At 44.1% G+C, this 23,377-nt stretch overlaps 3 protein-coding genes across 10 annotated transcripts in view; all 3 read left to right on the plus strand.

Annotated features, from left to right (window-relative positions):
- stradb (STE20 related adaptor beta) overlaps positions 1-1,102 on the plus strand; it is a 15,721-nt gene extending 14,619 nt beyond the window's left edge. For all 5 annotated transcript variants that reach the window (XM_037536496.1, XM_017703647.2, XM_017703650.2 and 2 more), the window contains one exon: positions 1-1,102. This exon is cut by the window's left edge and continues 1,233 nt beyond it. The gene's annotated coding sequence lies outside the window, so the exon portion shown is untranslated.
- A 2,844-nt stretch (positions 1,103-3,946) lies between these two features.
- LOC119262919 (cyclic nucleotide-binding domain-containing protein 2-like) lies at positions 3,947-19,214 on the plus strand. Its single transcript, XM_037536343.1, has 13 exons — positions 3,947-3,973; positions 4,196-4,351; positions 4,741-4,785; positions 5,718-5,881; positions 7,495-7,651; positions 8,516-8,667; positions 9,319-9,460; positions 10,074-10,158; positions 10,933-10,975; positions 11,692-11,794; positions 13,722-13,928; positions 18,515-18,665; positions 19,102-19,214. The coding sequence occupies exons 1-13, from the start codon at positions 3,947-3,949 to the stop codon at positions 19,212-19,214; spliced, it is 1,545 nt and encodes a 514-aa protein (XP_037392240.1).
- Positions 18,023-23,377, plus strand: part of nbeal1 (neurobeachin-like 1) — a 93,918-nt gene continuing 88,563 nt past the window's right edge. For 3 of the 4 annotated variants that reach the window (XM_037536373.1, XM_037536374.1, XM_037536375.1), the window contains exons 1-2: positions 18,024-18,665; positions 19,102-19,456. In XM_037536373.1, the coding sequence (XP_037392270.1) occupies positions 19,406-19,456 (51 nt within the window). In that variant the 5' untranslated portion in view covers positions 18,024-18,665; positions 19,102-19,405. Of the gene's footprint in view, positions 18,666-19,101; positions 19,457-23,377 lie in introns of all 4 variants that reach the window. The other variant, XM_037536372.1, reaches the window with a different exon arrangement.

A 23,377-nucleotide genomic window follows, 5' to 3' on the forward strand; every position in this document is an offset into this window, starting at 1 on the left:
TGCTGTATTTCCCTCCTTATTCCATCCAAGCAGTGCAAACCCATCAGCTGTGTAGAAATGTTGCCATGGTGACAGCATCAGAAATGACAGATGATTATCAGAGTAGAGCTTTGGTTTGACTTTAGCTCAATTCTTTATTTAATGTAGAAAAACAGGTTTTACTCTTGTACAAGTTTTTGTTATATAACACACTGGACACATCTGGACATCAACAATGAGTTTGACAGCAGAAGCGCTGCTGTTGCCGGTCTCTGTTTAAAACAGTTTTCTCTGTTCCATCATAATGTAAAAGCATAATTAGTGGCTGCAGCCAATCAGCTGATGCTCAGTTTCTGTTAGCCATCCTTTGGCCCTTTATCAATGGTCAGCTTCTGACCACAGAGCTGCTCTTGACTGAATATGTTTAGGTGGTGGACATCACTCATTCTGATACACTCATACCAGCACCGCACACACCACCATGCCAGTGTCACAGCTGTACTGAGAATGATCCACTACCTAAATAACGTGAGGTCAGCGGCAGTGGACAGGGGCTGATCAGTTGTTCATCAGCAGCTGGGCTACTGCCTGTAACTGTACTAAGTGTTTGTGATAAAATGGCCATTAGACCTAATAAACTGGCAACTGAGTATGCGTGTGTGTGTGTGTGTGTATATGTGTGTATATGTGTGTGTGTAGGTGCGTGTGTTTGAGTATGCGTGTAGGTCTGTGTGTGTGTGTGTATGTATTTGTGTGTGTATGCGTGTAGGTGTGCGCATGTGTGTGTGCATGCGTGTAGGTCTGTGTGTAGGTGTGTGTTGTGTTATAAACGGCATCTCCGAAGCCTTTTGCTCCCTGTGAAGAATCAGAACCTCATATTAAAACCCTGTGAAAACACCAGATCTGTCCCTGGATGCTGTGCTGTAAACCTGTCTGCCCAACACTGCCTCACGCTCCGCCCTCCGGCCCTGGAGGCGGGGTCAATAGCGCCTTCGTACTGTTGAGGAACTGAACAGTTGTAACTGTGACCGACTCCCTGTACCAGAGTCTCTTTGTTTTTTTATGTTAGCTGTTTGAGCCATTTAGTTGTATAATAAATATATTCTTACCCATTTTCTTAAAACATGTTCTTCTGTCTTTTTGTTGTTGTTAGTTAGAATTTTTAGAATAAGTTAAAGCCAAATGTTGTGCTGTTTCCACAGAGGTCAGTTGGACTGGAGCTACGAGGTCCCAAAGCTCATACCTCATCAGCGCTGAGCACTCGCCTCCAGTGGCCTCCAGTTGTTCAGGGATCTTAAGTCGACTTGCATAACCTCCACAAAAACGAGCATCTCCACTCGTTCTGATTTATATGTTTCTCCATCGTTGGAGCTCTGCAGTTGTCCTACAGTACAGGATGAGTAGACCAATAGAAATGTTCCAGAATTGCTTGGAATAAAATCTCCACATTAAAGAATCTTCAGCATTTTACAGACTTTTCTTTGAGCGGATATGTAGTTTCAGAATGAGTCGTAATGGTGATCTGGGTCAGCGGTGCTGTTTCTACAGAGGTCAGTTGGTTTCAGTTTCAGTTTCACCAGACTGAAAAATTAAGCCCATGATATTTGCTTGAAGACACGCCCCTCCTGGCAACCAATGAAGTTGCTCACTGGACCAGGCCTATTTACGCTCCTCAATCAATGTGCTCCACCATCACCCCCACCCCAGGGCCGTATCAAATCTGGGGGGTCTCGTGTTCTTTCCCTGAGAAAAGATCTCGTCAAGCACGAATTCATAATCACACAAGCTAGAACACCGAGCCACTTCACTGCGGTTTAAAACACAGAATGGGCGCGTCTCAGACTTTAGGGAAGCATTAGATACTTTTGACGTTATTCCAGCAGCAGCCCTGAAGATCCAGAGAAAACCCAGTTAGCGTGTAGCTTCGTTGGCAAAGAGCTTTAGTTTTAGACTGAAGGCATGCAGTGCGCAGCGTTCGCTAGCCTGTCACATTATGATGACCAAATTCAGGGTGATTCAAAAAGATTCATCTGATTTGGCGGGGTCTGCTGCGCATACAAGGAATCTGGTTTTGGTTACAGGAGCTCACAGAGCGCAGAATCAGACGACACTCACATGTAGAGAATAAGATAAAATATAAAAATATAACATGGCAGGTGAGTGGGGTAACAGTCTGATAGGTGGGGTAATATGGCAGGTGAGTGGGTTAACAGTCTGATAGCTGGGGTAATATGGCAGGTAAGTGGGGTGACAGTCTGGTAGGTGGGGTAATATGGCAGGTGAGTGGGGTAACAGTCAGACAGGTGGGGTAATATGGCAGGTGAGTGGGGTAACAGTCAGATAGGTGGGGTAATATGGCAGGTGAGTAAGATGCTAGAACATACACTGGTTTGAGCGGCAGGTCCAGAGGATGGTGTTGAGCTTGATACTGTATACGAGTTTAGGTAGAAGTGCAGTTTGAAGCTGGAATTGTTTTGTGTGGTATTTTAACTGATGGCTTTTGGGAAGAAGCTCCTTTGTAGCCTGGATGTCCTGATCCTCATCTGGCTGAAGTGCCAGCCTGAGGGAAGGAGCTGGAACAGGTGGCGTCCGGGGTGATGGGGTCTGTGGAGATCTTCTCTACATGCCTCCTGGTTCTAGATCTAATTGTACAAGGTCTCAGTCTGAACCTCCTCCAGCTGTACGGACGACATCAACACCACAGTCAAACTCATCCCAGACTGGACTGAGCGTGTCGGGCGTCGCTGCTCTCACGGCTCTTTCAGTGGGATTTCGGAGATCATCCAGTGCTGTGGAACCAGCGCCGAACGCTCTGAGCTGCTGGAGCTTCACTGCTGATGAAAATCCCACTGCACAGTTCTGACGGATTCACTCCGTTTTTTGAACCGTTTTCATCTGTTCTCTAAAATGATCAGCGTCTGAGAGCGAGAGCTCAGTGGGGAGTAGATGTTTGTTCACTGGATTCGGTGGTTCCACCTTAAATGGTGCCTGAGCCGGCAGAATGTAACTGCTGCACTATTTAAGGTGGAACGAGACAAATCGCACGAGATGCTGACTTCAGGTCTACATGAGTCAGACAGTAATCAGATAACGGGGAAACTCCAGGTCTACATGAGTCAGACAGTAATCAGATAATGGGGAAACTCCAGGTCTACAGGAGTCAGACAGTAATCAGATAATGGAGAAACTCAAGGTCTACAGGAGTCAGACAGTAATCAGATAATGGGGAAACTCCAGGTCTACATGAGTCAGACAGTAATCAGATAATGGGGAAACTCCAGGTCTACAGGAGTCAGACAGTAATCAGATAATGGAGAAACTCAAGGTCTACACGAGTCAGACAGTAATCAGATAATGGGGAAACTCCAGGTCTACAGGAGTCAGACAGTAATCAGATAATGGGGAAACTCCAGGTCTACAGGAGTCAGACAGTAATCAGATTTCTGCTTTAAACAAGCCAACAGAAGAAGACTCAACGTAAACGTAATGGCTTTTTTAACATTGTGCCACTTTACCTGAAAATATGAAGAAACATCATCTGGAAGATGAAGAAGATTTAAAGCCTTTATTTAATGTTTGGTTTCAGCGCCGTGTCTTGTGATGTCCATCGTCTGATCTCGCACAGACTCAGAAATCTGACAGAAATCTCTGAGAATTCTGAGCTAAAACCAAGCCTCTTTATCGGATTTCTAGATCGGAGCGTGGTGTATACATGACCATTTGAACAATCGGATAACTGCAGAAATCCGACTATTCACTGCATGTAAACGCACTCATCGCGCGTTTCTGTGGAGGGGAGGGGCTTAGCGATCAGTCTGTGATGAAGCTCAGTGTGATGTCATCGAGTAACAGAACGTGAAGTGTGATGTTTTTGAACGTGTTTATATCTGAACAGGTAAAATGAGTGAGTGGTGTAAGGAGTCAGACTTTGCTCTAGTTTGGACTTGAAGCTGTGAAGTGACCTGTCATGACCTGCAGCACGAGCCAAACACAGGTATGATATTCCTTTTAGTTTTATGCTTTTCTTGCTGGTGAAAAGGGGGAAATGCACTATGTACTAACTGGTGCTGTTCTACTGGAACAGTAATAGTAATCCGCTCAGACTGCGCAGCAGAAATGGACTTTAGTGCGACATTAAACTGATCCACATACAGAGCCCCAGGGTTTAGGAGGAAAATGAATCACAGCGACTGATTGATCCCTGTGTGAGCTGCAGGTGGGGCTTCAGGGCGTCTCCACTACCCTCAGTTTCAGAGACGCCGCTCGCCGCGTGGTCCTCATGTGCCGCGTCTGCCGCTGCTTCATATCCGGCTCCAACAATCCCTACTGCATGGAGAAGCTGCTGGGAGAACTTGCCCAGTGTGCTACCAAGGTATGTGTGTGTGTGTGTGTGTGTGTGTGTGTGTGTGTGTCGTTTCTCTATTTTTGTTGATTTTCAGTTTTTGACATAATTTGAAAGTCCATATTGGCCTTAATAATCTCTATAAATTTCATGAAGGATGGACCAAAATAAACGACGAAAAATGACTTGATAAAAATTCTGGTTCCATTGACTTACATTGAAATTAAAGTAGGTTTTTTCCTTCTCCTGTAAAGTTACCATTTTGAAGATATGAGGTTTTGTTCCAACAACAGTGATATATATGTGTGTGTGTGTGTATATATATATATATATATATATATATATATATATACGGTATAGGCAGATACTTTATCAGTATTATTTGTGTAATTTCATTCCATGAATATTTTCTTGTGCAGTACAAAGGGCTGGCTTTGGACGTGAAAAGCTTCAAAGTGACAGAGGTGGGTTTAAGACGTCCAGCTCAGCTGCAGCGCTCCGTGGTTGTGTAATGTATTATTCCTCATGGCTCAGAGACGAAGGCAGCTGTGTCTGAATTCATACTGACTTGCTGTGTCTTCTGTTTTTGTGTTGAATGAAATATGAATCTGCTGTCAGCAGGATATTCTGGTAATTTTCTTCTAGATATTTTGGACATTTCAGTCCAGATATTCATTTATAACCTAATTCTCATTTCATTAATGTTAATATTAATGTTAATACTCATATTGATATTCATATTTAAGTTAGTGTGCACTTCCTCATAACTTCAGTTTGGAAACTGATTTTATAACTTCATTCTGATTATATATTTTATTAGAACAAGCTGGATGCTTGTCTTACAGCTTCGTTCTGAATGTTCATTTCATCATAACTTCAGTTTGGAGATTCATTTTATTACAAATTCATTCTCAATATTAATGATCCTTCATTCTGTGTATTCATTTTACTTGAACTTCATATTAGAACTTCATTCTAGATATTACTCTCTTTATAACATAATATCTTTATAATCTTAGATGTGAATTTTATTGTTATTATATTATTATTATATTATGTTATGAATATTATTTTATTGCTTCATCACGAGTGTTAATTGTATTAGAACTTCATTCTGGATATTAATCTTACGTTAATTTCCCTCTCTGTGCTCGGCAGCTTCCTCAGTTCTGTTCCTCCTCGACGTCTCGTGTTTTGTAATTATTGTTATTTTTATTCATGTTTATTTATTTATTGAACAGGACGTTGATGAAATCCTTTAACGTTGTGTTTTATTGTGACCGATGATTCCAAACGTTCTGATGTATATAATAATTAGACTGGTGTGAATGTGTGAGTAGGGCAGATTGAATTCTGGGTAGTTTTGGACAATGGTCAGTGTCTGTCTCTCCTGCAGGACCAGATCCCCCTCGTGTTGGTGGAGATCATGCAGAAGCGTCCAGATTGGCGTTCTGAGGAAGAAGTGCGTCTCCTCCACAGCACGATGACCTCTCTGAACGTCTTCCGTCACCACAGCGACACTCTGCAGCTCCTGTTGGCCAGGGTGGTCCGATACCAGAGGTCCGGTCTTCTGTCCAGCTGATATAGAAGGGATATGAGGTTGAGAGCGTAGTTCAGAGTAATGAAATGTCCACACCGTCCTCTTTACTCCACATAGTCAGCCAGTCGGACACGCCTGGAGTCTGAAATCAGCTGCTTTAGGTTTGAACTGAACAGAAAGTTCCTAGGGAGAATCCGGGCTTCAGGACGGGATGACCGCTCCCACCATTTTCAGCTCTGCGATGCCCTGTAGTTCATTTTTAGAGCTGACAGCATTTCATACTCGGGCTGGGCGATTAATCGAAAAGTAATAGACATTCAGAATCTAATCGATGTAATCTTGCCCCGTCGCTATTTAATCCTTTCCCGACTCGGTGTGTTCGTGTACTGTCCCCTTAAAAATGTGTCGCTCCGCCATGGCCAGTCCAGCAGGCTGTTTGTCTGTTCAGATGATCTTTTAAATGTGGTCTGTATGCGACAGTCTGAACAGATCAGCTCCTAAACTGACCCTCTTGCTCAAAAGAACAGAGCGTCACATGACTGATCCTGAGGTAAACAATCACAACTGCCGACAGATGCTGGTCGCTCCTGGAGGATCAGCTTCATCTTCACCAGCATCCCAGGAGCCATCATGAAGCTTCACTGACGGACAGCTGGGCTCATCACCCAGAAGGTGTTCAAGCCATAAAAAGGGCGCAATCACTGTTCTCCAGCCGCGTTCTCCTGCAGCCGCGTTCTCCAGCAGCCGCGTTCTCCTGCAGCCGTGTTCTCCTGCAGCCTCGTTCTCCTGCAGCCGTGTTCTCCTGCAGCCATGTTCTCCTGCAGCCACGTTCTCCTGCAGCCGTGTTCTCCTGCAGCCGCGTTCTCCTGCAGCCGTGTTCTCCTGCAGCCTCGTTCTCCTGCAGGCTCGTTCTCCTGTAGCCTCGTTCTCCTGCAGCCTCGTTCACCTGCAGAACAAATTACAATACAAACAAATTAATACAAACTTAAATACTTAAATATTTAAACTCAAATACAAACTTATAAGTTAAACTTGTAAACTGTACTTATTCCTGCCGGAAGTCAAAAGGGGCGCAGACGTGTCTGTTTACACCCCCTCTAGTAAAAGTGGGAGTGCACCTGCTCCACTGGCTCCACCCCTCAGACACCTGTGGTGGGTTTCATCACTTGTTAGCTACATTAGCCTCGTAGCTCCAGTGCAGAGCTACAGATGCTTAGACGCAAAGCGTCTCAGCTGATCAGCTATTTTTGGGGTAAACTGTGAAATTTTTAAGTATTGGGGGCAGTCGTGAGCTGGAGGTCAGGGAACCAGCCCTGTGACCAGAAGGTTGCCGGTTCGATCCCCTTGGCTGACGGTCCATAACTGAAGTGCCCTTGAGCAACACACCTAACCCCCAACTGCTCCCCGGGCCCGTGGATAGGGCTGCCCACTGCTCCGGGCAAGTGTGCTTACTGCCCCCTAGTGTGCATGTCTGTGGTTGTTTCACTGCACGGACGGGTTAAATGCAGAGGTCTGATTCCACAGTGTGTAAACGCAGTGACCAATGGTTGTTAATTCTAATTCTTCTATTCTCTTTCTTTCATATAGAGCTGTGTAGTGGTCAATAAGCACTGACCCTTTGGTTTGTGTCCAGGCTGGGGAAGCGTAGGGTGGTAATAAGAAGAGGTGACGCTGGACACAGCTTCTACTTCGTCTTGTCTGGACTGCTGGCCGTGACTAAAGACAAAGACGGAAGCAGCGCGTTTGTGGACAAAGAGCTCATCACCATTAAAAAGGGCATGAGCTTCGGGGTCAGTGTCGCAGAGAGTGACGTAAACAATGCGACGTCCAGAACTCACACAGTAAACATCACATCTACACTAAAGGAAAGGAAATAAACCGGAAAATGTTTTGATGTAGATTTTATTTGTGTGGAGATCATGTGAACGTTTGAATCCAGAAAAAGAATCGAATGGAGACCTTTTACTGGAGAAAACCTGTTTCACGTTTAGTGTAAATCTCTTAAAGCTCAGCGCCTTCCTGGCTTCTCCTTTATATCCAGACATGACTGCATCACCTGCAACCTACATTGTGCAACATTCCTAGTCTCCAATTGTTCCTGTCCCAACTTTTTTGGAACGTGTTGCAGGCATCCGTTTCAGAATAAGCGTCTATTTACAAAAGACAGTGAAGTTAATATGATAAAACTCTAAATATCCTGTCTGTTTGCCGTTTTAATTCAAAACGGAGACGTAGATTTAAAAATCCCTGCTTTCTGTTTTTCCTGCTCTGCCAAGTACAGTAATAAACTACATAGGAAATGTATGACTGTAGTTTAAAAGTCCCAGTCAAAACTTTGGGCACATCTAAGTGAAGATTTTTCTATTTTTTTGTTTATTTTTTATTATGTACATACATCACATACTGTATTTCAAGCATTTCTGCCCAAATGTCTGGATATCCTAATAATGATCTTAGCATAATAAATGTTTCACGTTCATTTAATTAGTCACAACACACTATTCAATTTATAGAACCACTGGAAGGTTCTTCAGGGAACCAAACGTGGTTCTCGTCTGGCATCAAACCAAAAACCCTTTTTTGGAGCCATCATTGTTCAGAGTTTATTCTGAGAGATGTTGAAGTTAAGCGCTCTTCTCTGATTGGCTGTGCAGGACGTGGCTCTGATTAAAGGCTTGCGGAGAAACGCTACGGTGGTGTGTCTGGAGGAGACGGAGCTGATGGTGATCGATAAGGAGGAATTCTTCGGTTACGGGCTGGACCTGCAGCTGAAGAAAGAGTCAGATTATCGCTTTAACTTCTTCAGGTCAGACTCGATGGTCAGCTGAAGCGACGGCCCACTGTGGCGGTCATTTACAGTGAAGTCTTCAACTCGACGTCCTCCTGGTTACAAACCATATGATCGTCTTTTCATAGCATCAATGTAAATGTGCAGTCATCCAGGTTCCCCTGAATTCATGATCTTCTGCAGAGACGCGCGTCTTAACATTTTAATACACAACTATTTTTCATTTTCTGAGCTTAACATAAAATTCAGCCTGAGCAAAAGTTCTGGCACGTGTAACATTGTTTGTTTTATCTCTCCAGGCGTGTTAAACTTTAGAAATTGGGCATGAAAGTGGCAGAAAATGCCACGTTTGGTTTGTTCTCTGTAGATGATTTTAGAAAATCAATAAAACTTTTCCAAAACCTGAATTTTATTAATCCTGCTTTTTTGTTGTTTAGTTTCTTGTCAGTTTTTCCTGACATCATTCATGCATTAGTTTAGATTTTCATTTCCTATTTCATAATAATTATAATACTAATATTAATAAAGTTAATATAGTTAATATATTCTTCCCATTATTATTATGATTATTATTATTATATAGTACAATAATAAGGATTATACCTGTGATTATTATACCACAGGCCTTTTCTCTGATTGTTTTGAAGACACTCTTACATCTGACTCCAGGTCTCTGGAGCTGCTGTCTTCATGGTCCTCCTCGTCCATCGAGCACATAACTGAACATTCTAAGGCTGAACGCTTTCGCTTTGAACACATAGTGGAAAAGGAGGCAAACAACGAGATGAGCAGCATCATCTTCATAGCGGAGGTACGGCTTTAATATTAGTCCATACCGCCGGTTGAGGATCTAATTGATCGTTCCATGATGGCTGGACCGGGTATCGCTTGTTTGTTGATGTTCACTGTTCACCTGAGGGCAGATTAGAGTGTCATTATTACTGTGTGTCATTTAATAATAAGGAGGCATGTTTGGTTTTTTATTCATTTGACTTTATGAAATGATTCTGGTTAAGTTTTGAAATGAAGACACGGAGAAGAGTCTCATCATCATTTGCTTCCAAAGCTCACAACACAAAGCTGGACTAAGAGTATACTATAAGAATAAGAATAAGAATAATAATAATCTAAATAGAAAATTCCAGAAAAGTAAAAACATTGATCACTCTTCTGCAGTGAATGAAGTATGAATAGAGTATGAATAAAATACTAGTGTGGTAATGATATAAATGCATTCTGTGCTCACAGCTTGTCTTATTAAAGTAAATAATAGGATATGATTATTTATATGATTAATGCTTTATTTTGGAAAGTGAGGCCTGAAATCTCAGAGAAGACACAGTTTCCCCAAACCATCTGAAAGTCACAGAATAATGATAAATGTATGGAATAACGGCCGTTTGCGGTATGTCTGTGCTGTTCAGGGTCAGTGTGACGTCCTCAGAGTGGTGGATTTAACGTCTTGTAGCAGCAGCTGTCAGCGCTACATCAGACCACGTCAGAATACAGGTGAAGCACCAAATATTCGATTCTACTGTGCCCCATCTAAACCAACTCAGCCTAACCTAAACTAACCTAATTTAACCCACTCTACCCTAATCCATCCTTACCTGACCTAACCCATCCTAACCTGACCTAACCCATCCTAATCTGACCTAACCCATCCTAACCTAACCCATCCTAACCTGACCTAACCCATCCTAACCTGACCTAACCCATCCTATCCTAACCCATCCTAACCTGACCTAACCCATCCTAACCTAACCCATCCTAACCTGACCTAACCCATCCTATCCTAACCCATCCTAACCTGACCTAACCCATCCTAACCTAACCCAACCTAACCTGACCTAACCCATCCTAACCTAACCCATCCTAAACTAACCTAACCCATCCTAACCTGACCTAACCCATCCTAACCTAACCCATCCTAACCTGACCTAACCCATCCTAACCTAACCCATCCTAACCTGACCTAACCCATCCTAACCTAACCCATCCTAACCTAACCCATCCTAACCTAACCCATCCTAACCTGACCTAACCCATCCTAACCTAACCCATCCTAACCTGACCTTAACCTCAGCAACCAAATGATTGGTTTAATCTTGGTCACTCGTTCTGATAAAAGCTGCAGGCTTTGGTGGGAAAAGGCATTTTTGCTCGTAGAGACATTTATTTACTTTATTTACCGTGAAAGAAAAGTGACTTTTCCCCCTAAAACACACTGTTTTTATCAGACTGGGACACACTATAAAGATAAACTCCTGTGTATCTTTGCAGGAGCCCATGGAAGCAGGAGTCCTGAAGGGCGGAGAGATGGGAGGTGAGAGGTTGGATTGATGAGTGTTCATACGTCACCCTCACTCTGCTGAACCTGACTTACCATCTGTTCCAAAGGCGGCACTCGTCGTATTACTGCGCTCAGACAAAACTCGCTTCTCTCGCTGGTTTTTAAAGTAACACAATTTCATGTAGAAAACAAACATTACTACAGTTTCAGAGCATCTCCTTCGTCCCTCCGTCCACACCGTGAACACAGAGAAGCTAAGCTGTCAATCAGCCGTTCTGAGGGCTTTGGTCTGTGATGTCATGAAAACCAAGTTTTGATCCACGTGTCTACCTGTTCACCTTGCAGCAGTTTAGCCCCGCCCACTCACCCTGACGTTATAAGGAGTGTTTCAGAGCACTCTATTGTAATTCTATTGAATAATACTGCATGTGTGTTGTATTGTTTTTTCTTAATGAACTCCCTGCCAATTTTACCGTAAACCCCTCGACTGCAGCTCCATGTTGACCTTACGTTATTTGGGTGGTGGGCTACTCTAAGCCCAGCAGTGACACCTACATGGTAGTGCAAGTAGTTTTGGAGCTGAAGTGTATTAGACACAATGGTCCACCACTCAAAAATGCCCAGTCAGGTGCAGCTCTGTGGTCAGAAACTGGCCAATGATGAATCAGCCAGAGGTTTCTAATGAAGTGGACAGGGAGTGTTTGTAACACTAGGATGTTTAATTGACCAGCCATGTTTTTGTCCCTCAGCACTTCTAAGAACAAACCCCGCCCCCTGACACAAGCTCCTCCCACTGACCTGCCCTCATCTGCCTGCTTCCTGATTGACAGCCTGCGCCAGGGGAGCACTTTTGTAAGTTAAGGCTGAAGATAGTGATGAAGCGCTTCATCATCACTTAGTTGCTGCCCTATGAGATCCAGCAGGCTTCAGCAGAAGCTACAGTGCTCCAAAACCGGAATTACACACTTTTCCTCTCCGCCAGGAAATCTAGCTCCTCTTCAGTTTTGCACTGCAGCTATGAACCTAATGTGGCTAGCAAGTAATGCAAACCAGAGGTGGGAATAAGTGAGAATAAGTGAGAAACTATGAGTCTCAAGTCTTGACTCAGGTCAGTGCAGGCGAGTCAGGCGAGGCCTAAATGTCGAGTCCTACCCAAGTCAGTATGAGTTCTTCAAATTTAAACGCTGACCGTCTAAAATGACCGTGACAGTAATGAAGCCCTTTAGTCAAAGCATGTTAATATAATCCAAAATCCGTGGTCCCAAAACGGGAGAAGCTGTTTCAGCTGTTCCGATGGAGAGAGCGCCGCTCCTTTGTTTAGCCACCGTGAGGAAAGTGGTCAGTTCAGCCGGCCAGTTTCTCCAGTCAGACAGGAGTTTATGTGCAGAGCGAGGGCTTATTTTCACACTCCAAACCAATCGGAGGCGTAGCAACGGATATTTCTGATGATGTACATTGGATTTACATTTGATGCAGTTCTGACATGAAATGAACCCATTCACATGAAAGACTCTTACTGGAGAAACTGGCCGGCTGAACTGACCATTTTCCTCACGATGGCTCAACAAAGGAGTGGTGCTCTCTCCATCGGAACAGCTGAAACAGCTTCTCCCGTGTTCGCGGTCATTTTTCATGCTCAGAAAAACTGTGTTAAATTTGGAGAATCCGTACCGACTTGCATATGACTCGACATTTAGGCCTCGCCTGACTCGCCTGTGCTGACTTGTAGGGGTTGGCGGATCGATCCAAATATCGATACCAGCGCTCGTATTGCATCGATTCTTCTCTCCTCTACATCCAGTTTGAGGCTCTCGTTTCATGAAGAAGTAGACATGTCTGCAAACTCCACTCCTTCCACATTTTGGCTGCACGCTGTGCTCCTCCTTCTCCTCCTCCTCCTCCTCCTCCTCCTCTGTTGTTGTGCTGTCCTGTGACAGCACAAGAGAGTGGACTCTTGTCGTGGTTGAGTAGCAGAGAGATTGAGGAGCATCGTGTGATGTTTTATCAGACCTAGACCCCCAGCGCCCCCAGAGACAGTGGTCACTGTCCTTTCAGAGAGGCAAAGATTATGTAGTGATATGTTATATAATTGTTTCTGAACCAAAATCTAAACAGTAAAAGTTCAGTTTTAAGTTTTAAAACATTTGTTCTCCAGTAATTTGTTTATTTTACCAAATCCAGAGAAATGCAGTGAAGGGGCCAAATGAAGTTTTCTAATTATTTAATTGGTCCTGAACATAAAACACAGGCTTTGCCTAAAAACTCTGCTGTCCTGGGTCTAAACACGCACATGATGAACTAATGGATTATTCAGATTTAGCACATTAATGACAGATTCCCCCCATAAAGTGTAACACACCGCTCTCTCCCACATGGAAGCACATTAGCTGCTTTTATTAGTAAACAGTATCAGTATCGGCGATACTGGCTCTGCATTTACTTGGCATTGGATTGATACTAAATCTGACTTGAATTGAGTCTTCACCTGGGACTCGAATGTCTAGACCTGAGGTTGTTAGTTGTGATGTAAAGCGATCTTGGGTTTGTGTATAAATGTAAATGTAACATTTTATTGTTATTGTTATTAGTATTATTAGTATTATTAAAAGTAGCTGACTGTAGCGCGTCAAAGTCTGCAGCCAGAAGCTGCTGCACTTTGGGTGTCAAGTCTTTCCAAGGCTTTGCAGTACATCCATGATGTTTTGTGTTATTATTATTATTATTATTATTATTATTATTATTATTGTTGTTGTTGTTGTTTGTGTTAATCTCTGTGCAGGGCTTGAACGAGTATCTGTTGCCGGTGAAGCAGAGAGACGGCCGCAGGTTCACGCTGCTCAGTAAGACAGTGCAGGTAGTCAGGCTGGAGAAGTCTCGCTTTGATGAGCTGGTGGATCCTGACACACTGAAGAAGCTGGAGGACCTGCAAAAAACCTATCCTAGGTGGGACTTTGTGCTCGCGGTTCATCCAGTGGCGCCTTTATCGGTGCAGAATCTGCACACTTTTTGGCTTGATTGACACAGAAATGCAGACAAGCTCACCTCACCTCAGCTCACCTCAGCTCACCTCAGCTCAGCTCAGCTCAGCTCAACTCACCTCACCTCACCTCACCTCACCTCACCTCACCTCACCTCACCTCACCTCACCTCACCTCACCTCAGCTCAGCTCAGGTCAGCTCAGGTCAGCTCAGGTCAGCTCACCTCACCTCACCTCACCTCACCTCACCTCACCTCACCTCACCTCACCTCATTAGAACCCTGTGGAACCTCATTAGAGCTCCTTACACCTAGATCAGTTTGGTGAAAACTCTAATGTTTGATGCTTATTTAGTTTTACAACATAATTTTTTGAAAGTGGACAAAATTCAGGCTTCAGCTTCTTTTGTAATAAACGTGTCATACAGCGTCAGAAACCACATGTTGCTGCTGTCTGAACGAAACCTCGTATCTCCATTTTTCAGTTTTTGACCTAATTTGAAAATGACTGTTGTCCTTTACATTGTGTGTATATTTAATGAAGAATGGACCAAAGAAACGGCCCAAAACAGCTTGGAAAGACATCTGATTCCATTGACTTCCACTGAAAATAAAGTAGGTTTTTCCTTTTCCTGTAAAGTTATAATTTTGGAGATACGAGGTTTTGTTCCGACAGCAGCAATAAGCAAGTCTATAAGATACTGAACACTTCAGCACCATTTGGGATAGTAGTGTGGTGATGTAGGCGTGGGGTTTGCCTGCTAATTGATGAGCTATAAGCTTCCATTACTTGTAAGCTACGTTAGCCTCCTAGCTGGAGTGCAAACCTTCACTCTCAGAAATAAATAAAGGTTCTAGACTGTCTCTGGGTCAGTTCCCCTCCTGTCTCTGGGGTGGAACCCTCAAGGCTCCGTCTCAGCGCCTTCAGTCAGGGAACATAACTGAACCATAATCCACTGAAATGATCTGTTCTAAGCTGGACTGACTCCACACACCCCGCCTCGCCTCCAGGCTTTTACTCTACTGCTCTGTTTTAAAACATTCGGTTATGAAAAGGAACAAATACCAACTTTTCACCTGGAGAACATGATTTAAGCTTCACAATCAGACCTTAGAACCACTGCTGGAGCTTTGAGGGATCATTTACACTGTTTGGACCTCAATGAATGAGAAACATACCTGAACAGAACCTTCATTACTAACAGACTAAAGACCAAACCTCAGACACCGAACATGACCCGACTGATTAATTACATCTGGTGTACATTTGACACTTTACAGCACTATTAATTCACCTAGCGTCCACTTCATGGCCTGTTAACGTGGTTTCTGCTTGGAGTTCTGCTGAACCGGTATAAATAAATTATTATTGTTCTTCTTGTTTTACTCTTCTAGTGATGAGGAGCTATGCAAAATGTTCTTTGAGCAAAAACGCTGGCAAGATTATAAACACCGCGTTGTTCAGGAAATCCTGAAATCCTGAAATCTCCCCAGCACCGTTCATATTCACCCCTGTTCTACACAAATACGGACAACAAAGCAAACCAGGAACTCTTTCACCTTGAAGGAAAAAAAGGGGAACCATAACAGCCCCCCCCCCAAACGAATTAAAGACCATCAGCACGCAAGAGCCATTCTTAAACATTCTGCTGGTTCTTTTAAGATCTGTGTAAGTCAGTCATTGAGATGTAAACAGACATTCACAGTGATTTACTGACAATTTATTATTTTTACAGTGGTGGTGAAGCTGCTGTTATTCTGCCTTCCAGTGCTCTGCACGTGCCTCGCTGCCTCGAACGGCTTGTAAAAATACATTTTAGGCCAGGAGCTCATATTAAAGCCATCATAAACATCTGACATCTCAGACTTCCTCATGACCATTTCATGTTACAGGGAGCTTTCAGAGGCATTAAAAACTCTGGACGTCTGGTTCCTATCACCACCACTATAAACAATGCTAACTCTGCACGTTTCTCTGGACTAGAGCATCTTGCATCGAAGCACTCTGAACAACTTTGTTCTCATCCTGACCATTTAATAATGCAGACATTTGGGAAAATCAGTGGAATTCCCCTCTAAACAGGGGTTTTCATTACCTACTGGACAGAAATGGAATGAACTGGAAGGAAGTTTGTCTGAAGTGTGATGTTGTAAGAAAGAGTTAAAGTAAGCAGCGTGAGTGTGACAGATGGAGAGATTGTTAGATTATTAGATTATTAGATTATTCTCGTGATCTGCGTGAATATTTGCTTGACTCACTTATTATAACTAGATTAGTCCATATTAATTTATCATTAACCAAACAATATTTCACAGGTATTGTTGGGAGAGTTCAGCTTCTGACCAGAGGGGGGCGCTGTGCTTCAAAACACCATTTAACTGCATATATGCGGTCATACACAAAGGTTTTGGCGCCCCTGTTCAAATGCCATGCTTTGATGATTTTTTTAAAGAGAAAATAAGTCACACCTCGTCTACAGAGACTCGTTTTAATGCACAATTTCTTTTGTTTGCTGAGTTTAATGGATTGGTGTAAAAAAAAAAAACATTAAATGCAGCCGCTGAAAAATCTACAGCACATTTAATGTTTTATTTTTTCCAATATGTTAAACACATCAGCAAAGAAGCAAATAAATATAAAGTGTTCACTAAAATGTTGCTGAAAATGTTCATGTTTAAGTTTAAACTTTTCATCCAGAATATCAACAAAACGGGGAGTGCAAACTTTCGCACACCATATCAGTCACATTACATGCGCCACCACTCAAACGCCTGCGCACACCTGACAGGTGTTAGATTTCTGCCTAAATGCTTCAAATGTGTTACTATGACAAACTGATCCATACGTTTAAACAGTTCGGGCCCTTTGGAAGCCAAGCGCCTCCTGTAGGACGAGGTTCTCTGGTGGCCAGGAGCAGAAATGTAGCATCTCCAGTGAACGTCTCCAGTCACTGATGTGCTGCATCAGACATGTAAAAAGGGCCGGGGTGAAGAATTCAGAAATTAGATTTTTATTTCTTGACCACTTGTCTGGTCAGTGCTATGCCAAGCTTAGGTCCCATGTGTCTCTGCCTGTCTGCTAAAATGAATGGGAACGGAATATTGCAGAGGTGAAGGCAGGTCAACAGCACAGGATAACGTCTTTACGGCGTAACCGACGGGTGGTCAGGAATGACCAGGGGTGGTCAGGGGTGGTCAGGGATGGCCATCTAGTACGAAGCAAGGCCACTTCTTCATCCCAATCATGGAAGGTGAGACAGTCAACCATGATCAGTCGCCCATCATCAGCCAGGCGTTGTCAGTGAGAGATCAGCTGTGCTTTGTGGTGAAAATCTGCCTTTAGAGTTTTTACAGAGTGGAGAGAATGAAGATGCTGCGCTTCATGATCAGCTCATCCTGCTGTGATGGGCTAATTTGCTCAGCAGGCAGGCCAGTGAATGTGCACTGGGCTCTTTTCACTGTGATGGTGAGATGAGTTAACTATCAAACAGCTACCATCGCTTATCATACTGACTAGTTTCTTTTCATGGTTGAATACATGCATGTGCTGTAGGACGCCTGCCACAGTGCTGTAGGATAGTAGGATACCTGCCACTCTCTACCTCTCTCTCTCTCCCTCTCTCTCTCTCCCTCTCTCTCTCTCTCTCTGTCTCTCTCTCTCTCTCTCTGTCTCTCTCTCTAACTGTCTCTCTCTCTCTCCCTCTCTCTCTCTCTCTCTCTCACACACTGTCTCTCTCTCTCCCTCTCTCTCTATCTCTCTCTCTCTCTCTCTCTCTCTCTCTCTCTCTCTCTCTCTCTCTCTCTCTCTCGGTGAGCAGTTATTCCACAGCTTGATCTGAAATGAATAAGGAGGCAGAAAATTTTGTAAATATTATAAAAATAAAAAGAATAGTTATAATTAACTTTTTTTCTGGTCAGTCTTTTCACTACAGTTATGCTAAATTCCCCAATAAATCAATAAACATCAATCAATACAAAACGTTATGAAAGTGAGAATTACACTGCTGACCAGCAGGTGGCGCTGTGACCCAACACACCGCCTTCAGCTCTGCTACTGAGTCGTTTCGGTGAAAACAGCCTCGAAACTTTTAATTAGTTTTATTACCCGCAGCGTCGATTCGGTGATGAGCGTCATTAAAACGACTAAATAAAGAAAATGCGCTAAATTTAAATTAAAACCTCTAAAAAGGATTAAAGTACATTTTAAAGAGTATCGAGGCCTAAAATACTCTATTCAGTACTAATCAGTACCAAAGTACCATATGTAATTATTCTAATGTAGTCAAAATTTGATGAATATTAAACAGACGCAAATGAATAGTTGTAATATTTCCATGGTGACGCGGAGCCCCGCCTCTCGACGACGACGCAGCTCCACATAGGCACCGTAAAGGAGTGGGGCAGTGTCGCAAAGACAGCAGGCGAGGGGAATAAATAAATAAATAAGGTAATAAATAAAGGAAGAAGGAGAGGAAACGGGTTTAGGCCGCGCTGCCCGTCCGAGCCGCGGTCCAGGGCAGTGTCTGTGAGCGGGTCAGGGTGGAGGGGAGCCGGTCAGCGCTGCTTTGAGCTGCGGGTTTTAGGTTTTATATTAGCGGCGCTGCCGGAGCTTCAGCCTCGGCTCGGAGCTTCAGCCTCGGCTCGGAGCCCCGGAGGAAACAGCGCGGAGCCTCTCCGTCCGCCTGTCCGCCTGTCTGTGCCGGACGGTCCGACTCTCCGCAGCCCCGGTCCGCTCTGCTGGTGAGGGTGAGTTGAACTGACCCCGAGCTCCTGTTAAACAGCGCAGGTCTGTCCGTGGCTTCTCACGCATTTCTGACGTGGAAGTAGCTGAAGGTGAAGGTCTGAAGTTCAGAGCGAGTCTGAGGGTCTTCAGCAGGTGGTCAGTAATGTGGAAAACCGAAGTGCCACCTCGCCCTGACCAAGCTTACCACAAGCCACTCTGTCCTGGAGGGTTTAGGAGGTGCAGCCCTGCTTATGACCATGTAAAGCAGTTCAGTTTGGTGTGAGGAGCCCGGCTCAGTCAGTCTAGCCCAGGACTGGAGGCCACACTGGGTCAGCCTGCTGGGTCTGGATGTGTGGTGTGGTGTGGTGTGGAGTGTGTGTGTGTGTGTGTGTGTGTCCAGGTGCCGTGCAGTGCAGTTGCTGATAAAGATGATGTTTTGTGTTCTGTTGTTCTCTGCAGAGCTGACAGCTGGCGTTCTCCTCACCGGTGCGCTGTCCGAGGGAAGAAGGGGACAGACGGACAGAAAAAGGAAAATCTCAGCCTTAAACGAGCAGGAAGAGGTCCGATTCTGACCCAAGCAGGGCATGTGGTATTGCGTACAGCACACAGCTACCTGCTACAAGGAGCCTTTATAGTGGGAAATATCCGGCGGATCTGGGATTATAATCCACGGATGAGGCCTCTGCTCGCCTGTCTTCAGTTTGAGATGTGGAAGCAGGGGCACTAACCTGGTTTGTCATTGCTGACCCTGCGTGCCCGCAGAATGGCATCCAGCGAGAGGCTGTACGAGGTTTGGATGCTGTACTGCAATAAGGTACAGTGTGCAGCTGTTTCTCCCTCTGAGGGACACTTCTGTGTTTTTCAGCCATTAATAGTGAGCTTTTCCTTCTTCTCACCCGTTTCCACTTCAAATCGGTTGTTTCGCACGTCATATGAGGTGCAGGGAGTCCCTCTGTCTCTCCAGCTCTGGCCTACAAGCTCCAGTCCATTGACGGATGGGGTAGAGGGGGCTGACATGGGCTGTAATTGTGAACCTACCGAGTACTCGTATATGGTAGGTGTTTCTGATAAAGTGACCAGTGAGTGCAGCTGTAGAGTAGCCAGAGGTCAGCACCGTTTGGTGATTTCCAGACCGTAACACGTTGATTCTGCACTCACGGTTGTGTAGAAACATTTTTCCAAGCCACACAGTGACAGACGGAACTGACGGCGGCACGAAGCCACACAAGTGTTGGCATGGTGACTGTAGCACTGGCGAGAAATGGATAGTAAACATAGGCTTTAGCAGCATAGGCTGATAATCTAAGGTGGAGAAAGGCAGGAGGACGTTCCGTGCTCTTATTGTTTGTCATATAATTCTGGGCTCATCTCAAATTCAACATTGAGACATTTGGCATCCATGGCTCCCCAGAAATATCCGGTTTATTTCCCTGTCGCGGTCGATGGCAGAAGTTGGGAAAGTTGAACTGTTGATTCTGCTGCGGTCCGGGGAATGTTGCCACTGGCGGTGGTAGAGTTTTCTTCAAGCACAGTCCATCAGCCATATTCCATCGAAAACAATGGAATATCCAGTTTATCTGTCTGCTGCCAATTTGTGGATGCAGCATTAATCTGGGAACTGCTGCATCTTTTGGAAGATGACTGTGGTGCATAGTGGGTGTGCTGGTTTCTAATGTGTGGGAGCTGCTAATGATCTGTTGCTGTAGATACTGCACTTTTAAGCTTTGGGTGTTTGAAGACTTCTCTTCATGCTTAGTTGCAAGCAACATGCAGGGGAACTCTTCCCAGAGCAGACGAGTCTGATGATTGTGAGCACACTGAGTATTTAAAGAGAACCCAGTCCAACTCAGTAGCCACGTTTACGAGCAACCTAATTTCAATTGGAATGGAACATGTCCATGTAAACACTTCCATTGGAATAGTCTAGTCCAGTTGAGGCCATTCGGAATACAATTTCTATCTGAGTGATCGAGGTGGGTAATCCTGTAAATAATCTGTTAAATAGAAGAATAATATCCGTGTAAACGCCTGTATCCGATTACATTCCCTATCGGAAAGTTTAAGCCTGTTCTGCATGTGCGTCGCGTCACAGTGAGAGTTTATACCGTTCAGCATGGCGGAGCAGAAACTGGTCTGCAGAGGAGACGAAGTTCATGCTCTGATCTTTAAAAGACGGCGGTGGGACGGACGTCCAGCTTATGCGTCTCAGAACACAACGTCTTCCTCTCGGCCGTCTTTAATAAGGACATGTGAAGGACGTTTTCCTGAGTCTGACGTCATTTTAAAGCAGTTAAAAACACAATCACTGCTCACTGCTGCTCATCTCACTCTGACTGGACTCACGGGATGCTGGTTGTCAAGGGAATGTCTATTCTAAGCGGTTCTCCACACGTGTGTCATTTTGTATCTGATTATTGTAGTGAGCATGTAAATGAAGATTTTCCATCAGATTGTTGAGTAGAGTGAGAATCAACACCCCAGTCTGAATCTGTAATCTGTTTGTATTAAATCGGATTGGCAAAAATCTTTGCATGTCAACACAGCCAGTGCACGTTTCTTCTGATGATGTAAGTGAATGATCTGCTGTTGTCATCATATCATGTCATCGTCATCGGTGAGTTGATTTTTCATTTGAGACCTAAACATCGAGTCAGGCCTTCTTTTTGAGGCTGTGCATGTGATGTGAATATGTAAAGACTTATGACGTGATCTGAGAAATGTGACTCGACACCTCTGATTTCAGGCTTTACAGGGTGGCTCACAGCAGCGCAGATGCCATATTTTAGCGCGCTTTTGTTCTCCTGACTCAGAAATGCTTCTTTCACTTTCAGCAGAAAGAAATAGAAGTAGTGCAGCTTTAAGTATTTTTATTCATTAATGTGTGCATGTTATGCAGAGCTGACAGTCACAGTGCATAAAGGCATTAAAACACTGCTGTGTGTATTACACTCAAACTGGAACAGCACTGCTTACACCACTGACCCCTCCGTGTCACTGTGCTGAGAATGATCACCATCCAAATCATATCTGGAGGTTCTGTACACCGTCAGAAATGAAGGTTCCGTTCAGGTATGTTTCTCATTCATCAAGGTCCAGACACTGTAAATGCTCCCTCAAAGCTCCAGCAGTGGTTCTAAGGTCTGATTGTGGAGCTTAAATCAGTTTCTCCAGGTGAAAAGTTGATATTTGTTCCTTTTCATAACCGAATGTTTTAAATCAGAACAGTAGAGTAAAAGCCTGGAGGCGAGGCGGGGTGAGTGGAGTCAGTCCAGCTTAGAACAGATCATTTCAGTGGATTATGGTTCCGTTATGTTCCCTGACTAAAGGCACTGAGACGGAGCCTTGAGGGTGCCAGGAGGGGCACTGCCCCAGAGGCAGTCTAGGACCTTTATTTCTGAAAGTGAAGTGGTCTCTTCCATTGATAGGTGTGAGATGACGGCTGAGATGGGCTGCGTTCTGTGCACCCACATGTTAGTTGTTTCTGATAAAACGGCCAGTGAGTGTAGATATAATGTAGGTTGACACAGTAGAGCGGCAGTGTAAACAGAACTTCTCTACGTTCCCAACATTTGCAGTAGATAAAAGCTGTTTGTAGGTTTGACCAGTGCTTTTTAATCCCAGGCCTTTGGTCTGAAGCCTGCACTGCGAATCGAGCTGGAGTATTTAGCTCATATACTGGAACCAGTGCTGTGCTTGTTTGGCGAAACTGGGGCCAATTTGCACTTGAACAGCTGATAAGGTCAGATTTACAAGTGAACTATCTGGTAAGTACAGCGTTCTAATGAGTGTCCGAACCCACTGGGGCAAAGAGCTTTCCTTCACGCCAGGCTACGTGCCAGTCTGGGTGTAATTCGCTTTGTTGCGCTAAGCGTCATGTTTTTCAACTTCCTTTGGATGTTTGACCAACACTCACACACACGCACAGTGTTTGTAATTCTGAAAGTTTGCTTTAGGAACTATTTTCCCTTTTATTATTGACTTTATTTCTCGCATGTATCTGTATCCGTTAATAGTTTGAAACAGTTTCAAACCTCAAACGGTGTATTAATGACATCTAATCAGCTCTCAGTGAGGGAGCTTTCAGGCATTAAATACTTAAGGCGTCTGGTTCCCATCACCACCACTGTGAACTGCTCTGACTTTCTTTAGGATGGAGCCTTTCAAATCAAACCGCTCCGACTGACTGCAGTCTCATAATGCAGACGTTTTTAGAAATCAGTGGAATTTCCCCTTTAACACACCTCTGAAAACACACCTCACCTTTCAGAAATGAAGTGTGTGTGTGTGTGTATATATGTCTGTGTGTATATGTATGTGTATAGGTGTCTGTGTGTGTGTGTGTATATATGTCTGTGTCTGTGTGTGTGTGTGTGTGTGTCTGTGTCTGTGTATATAAATGTCTGTGTGTATATGTATGTGTATATTTTCGTGTGTGTGTGTATGTATGTGTATAGGTGTGTGTGTGTATAGGTGTGTGTGTGTATAGGTTTGTGTGTGTGTATATGTGTGTGTGTGTGTGTATGTATGTGTATAGGTGTGTGTGTATATGTATGTGTATAAGTATGTGTGTGTTTGTGTGTGTGTGTGTATGTATGTATGTGTATAGGTTTGTGTGTGTCTGTGTATATGTATGTGTATAGGTGTGTGTGTATATGTATGTATGTGTGTGTGTGTGTGTTTGTGTGTGTGTGTATGTATGTATGTGTATAGGTTTGTGTGTGTCTGTGTATATGTA

This window comes from Pygocentrus nattereri, chromosome 30, assembly GCF_015220715.1.
Source record: "Pygocentrus nattereri isolate fPygNat1 chromosome 30, fPygNat1.pri, whole genome shotgun sequence".
Taxonomy (NCBI): domain Eukaryota; kingdom Metazoa; phylum Chordata; class Actinopteri; order Characiformes; family Serrasalmidae; genus Pygocentrus; species Pygocentrus nattereri.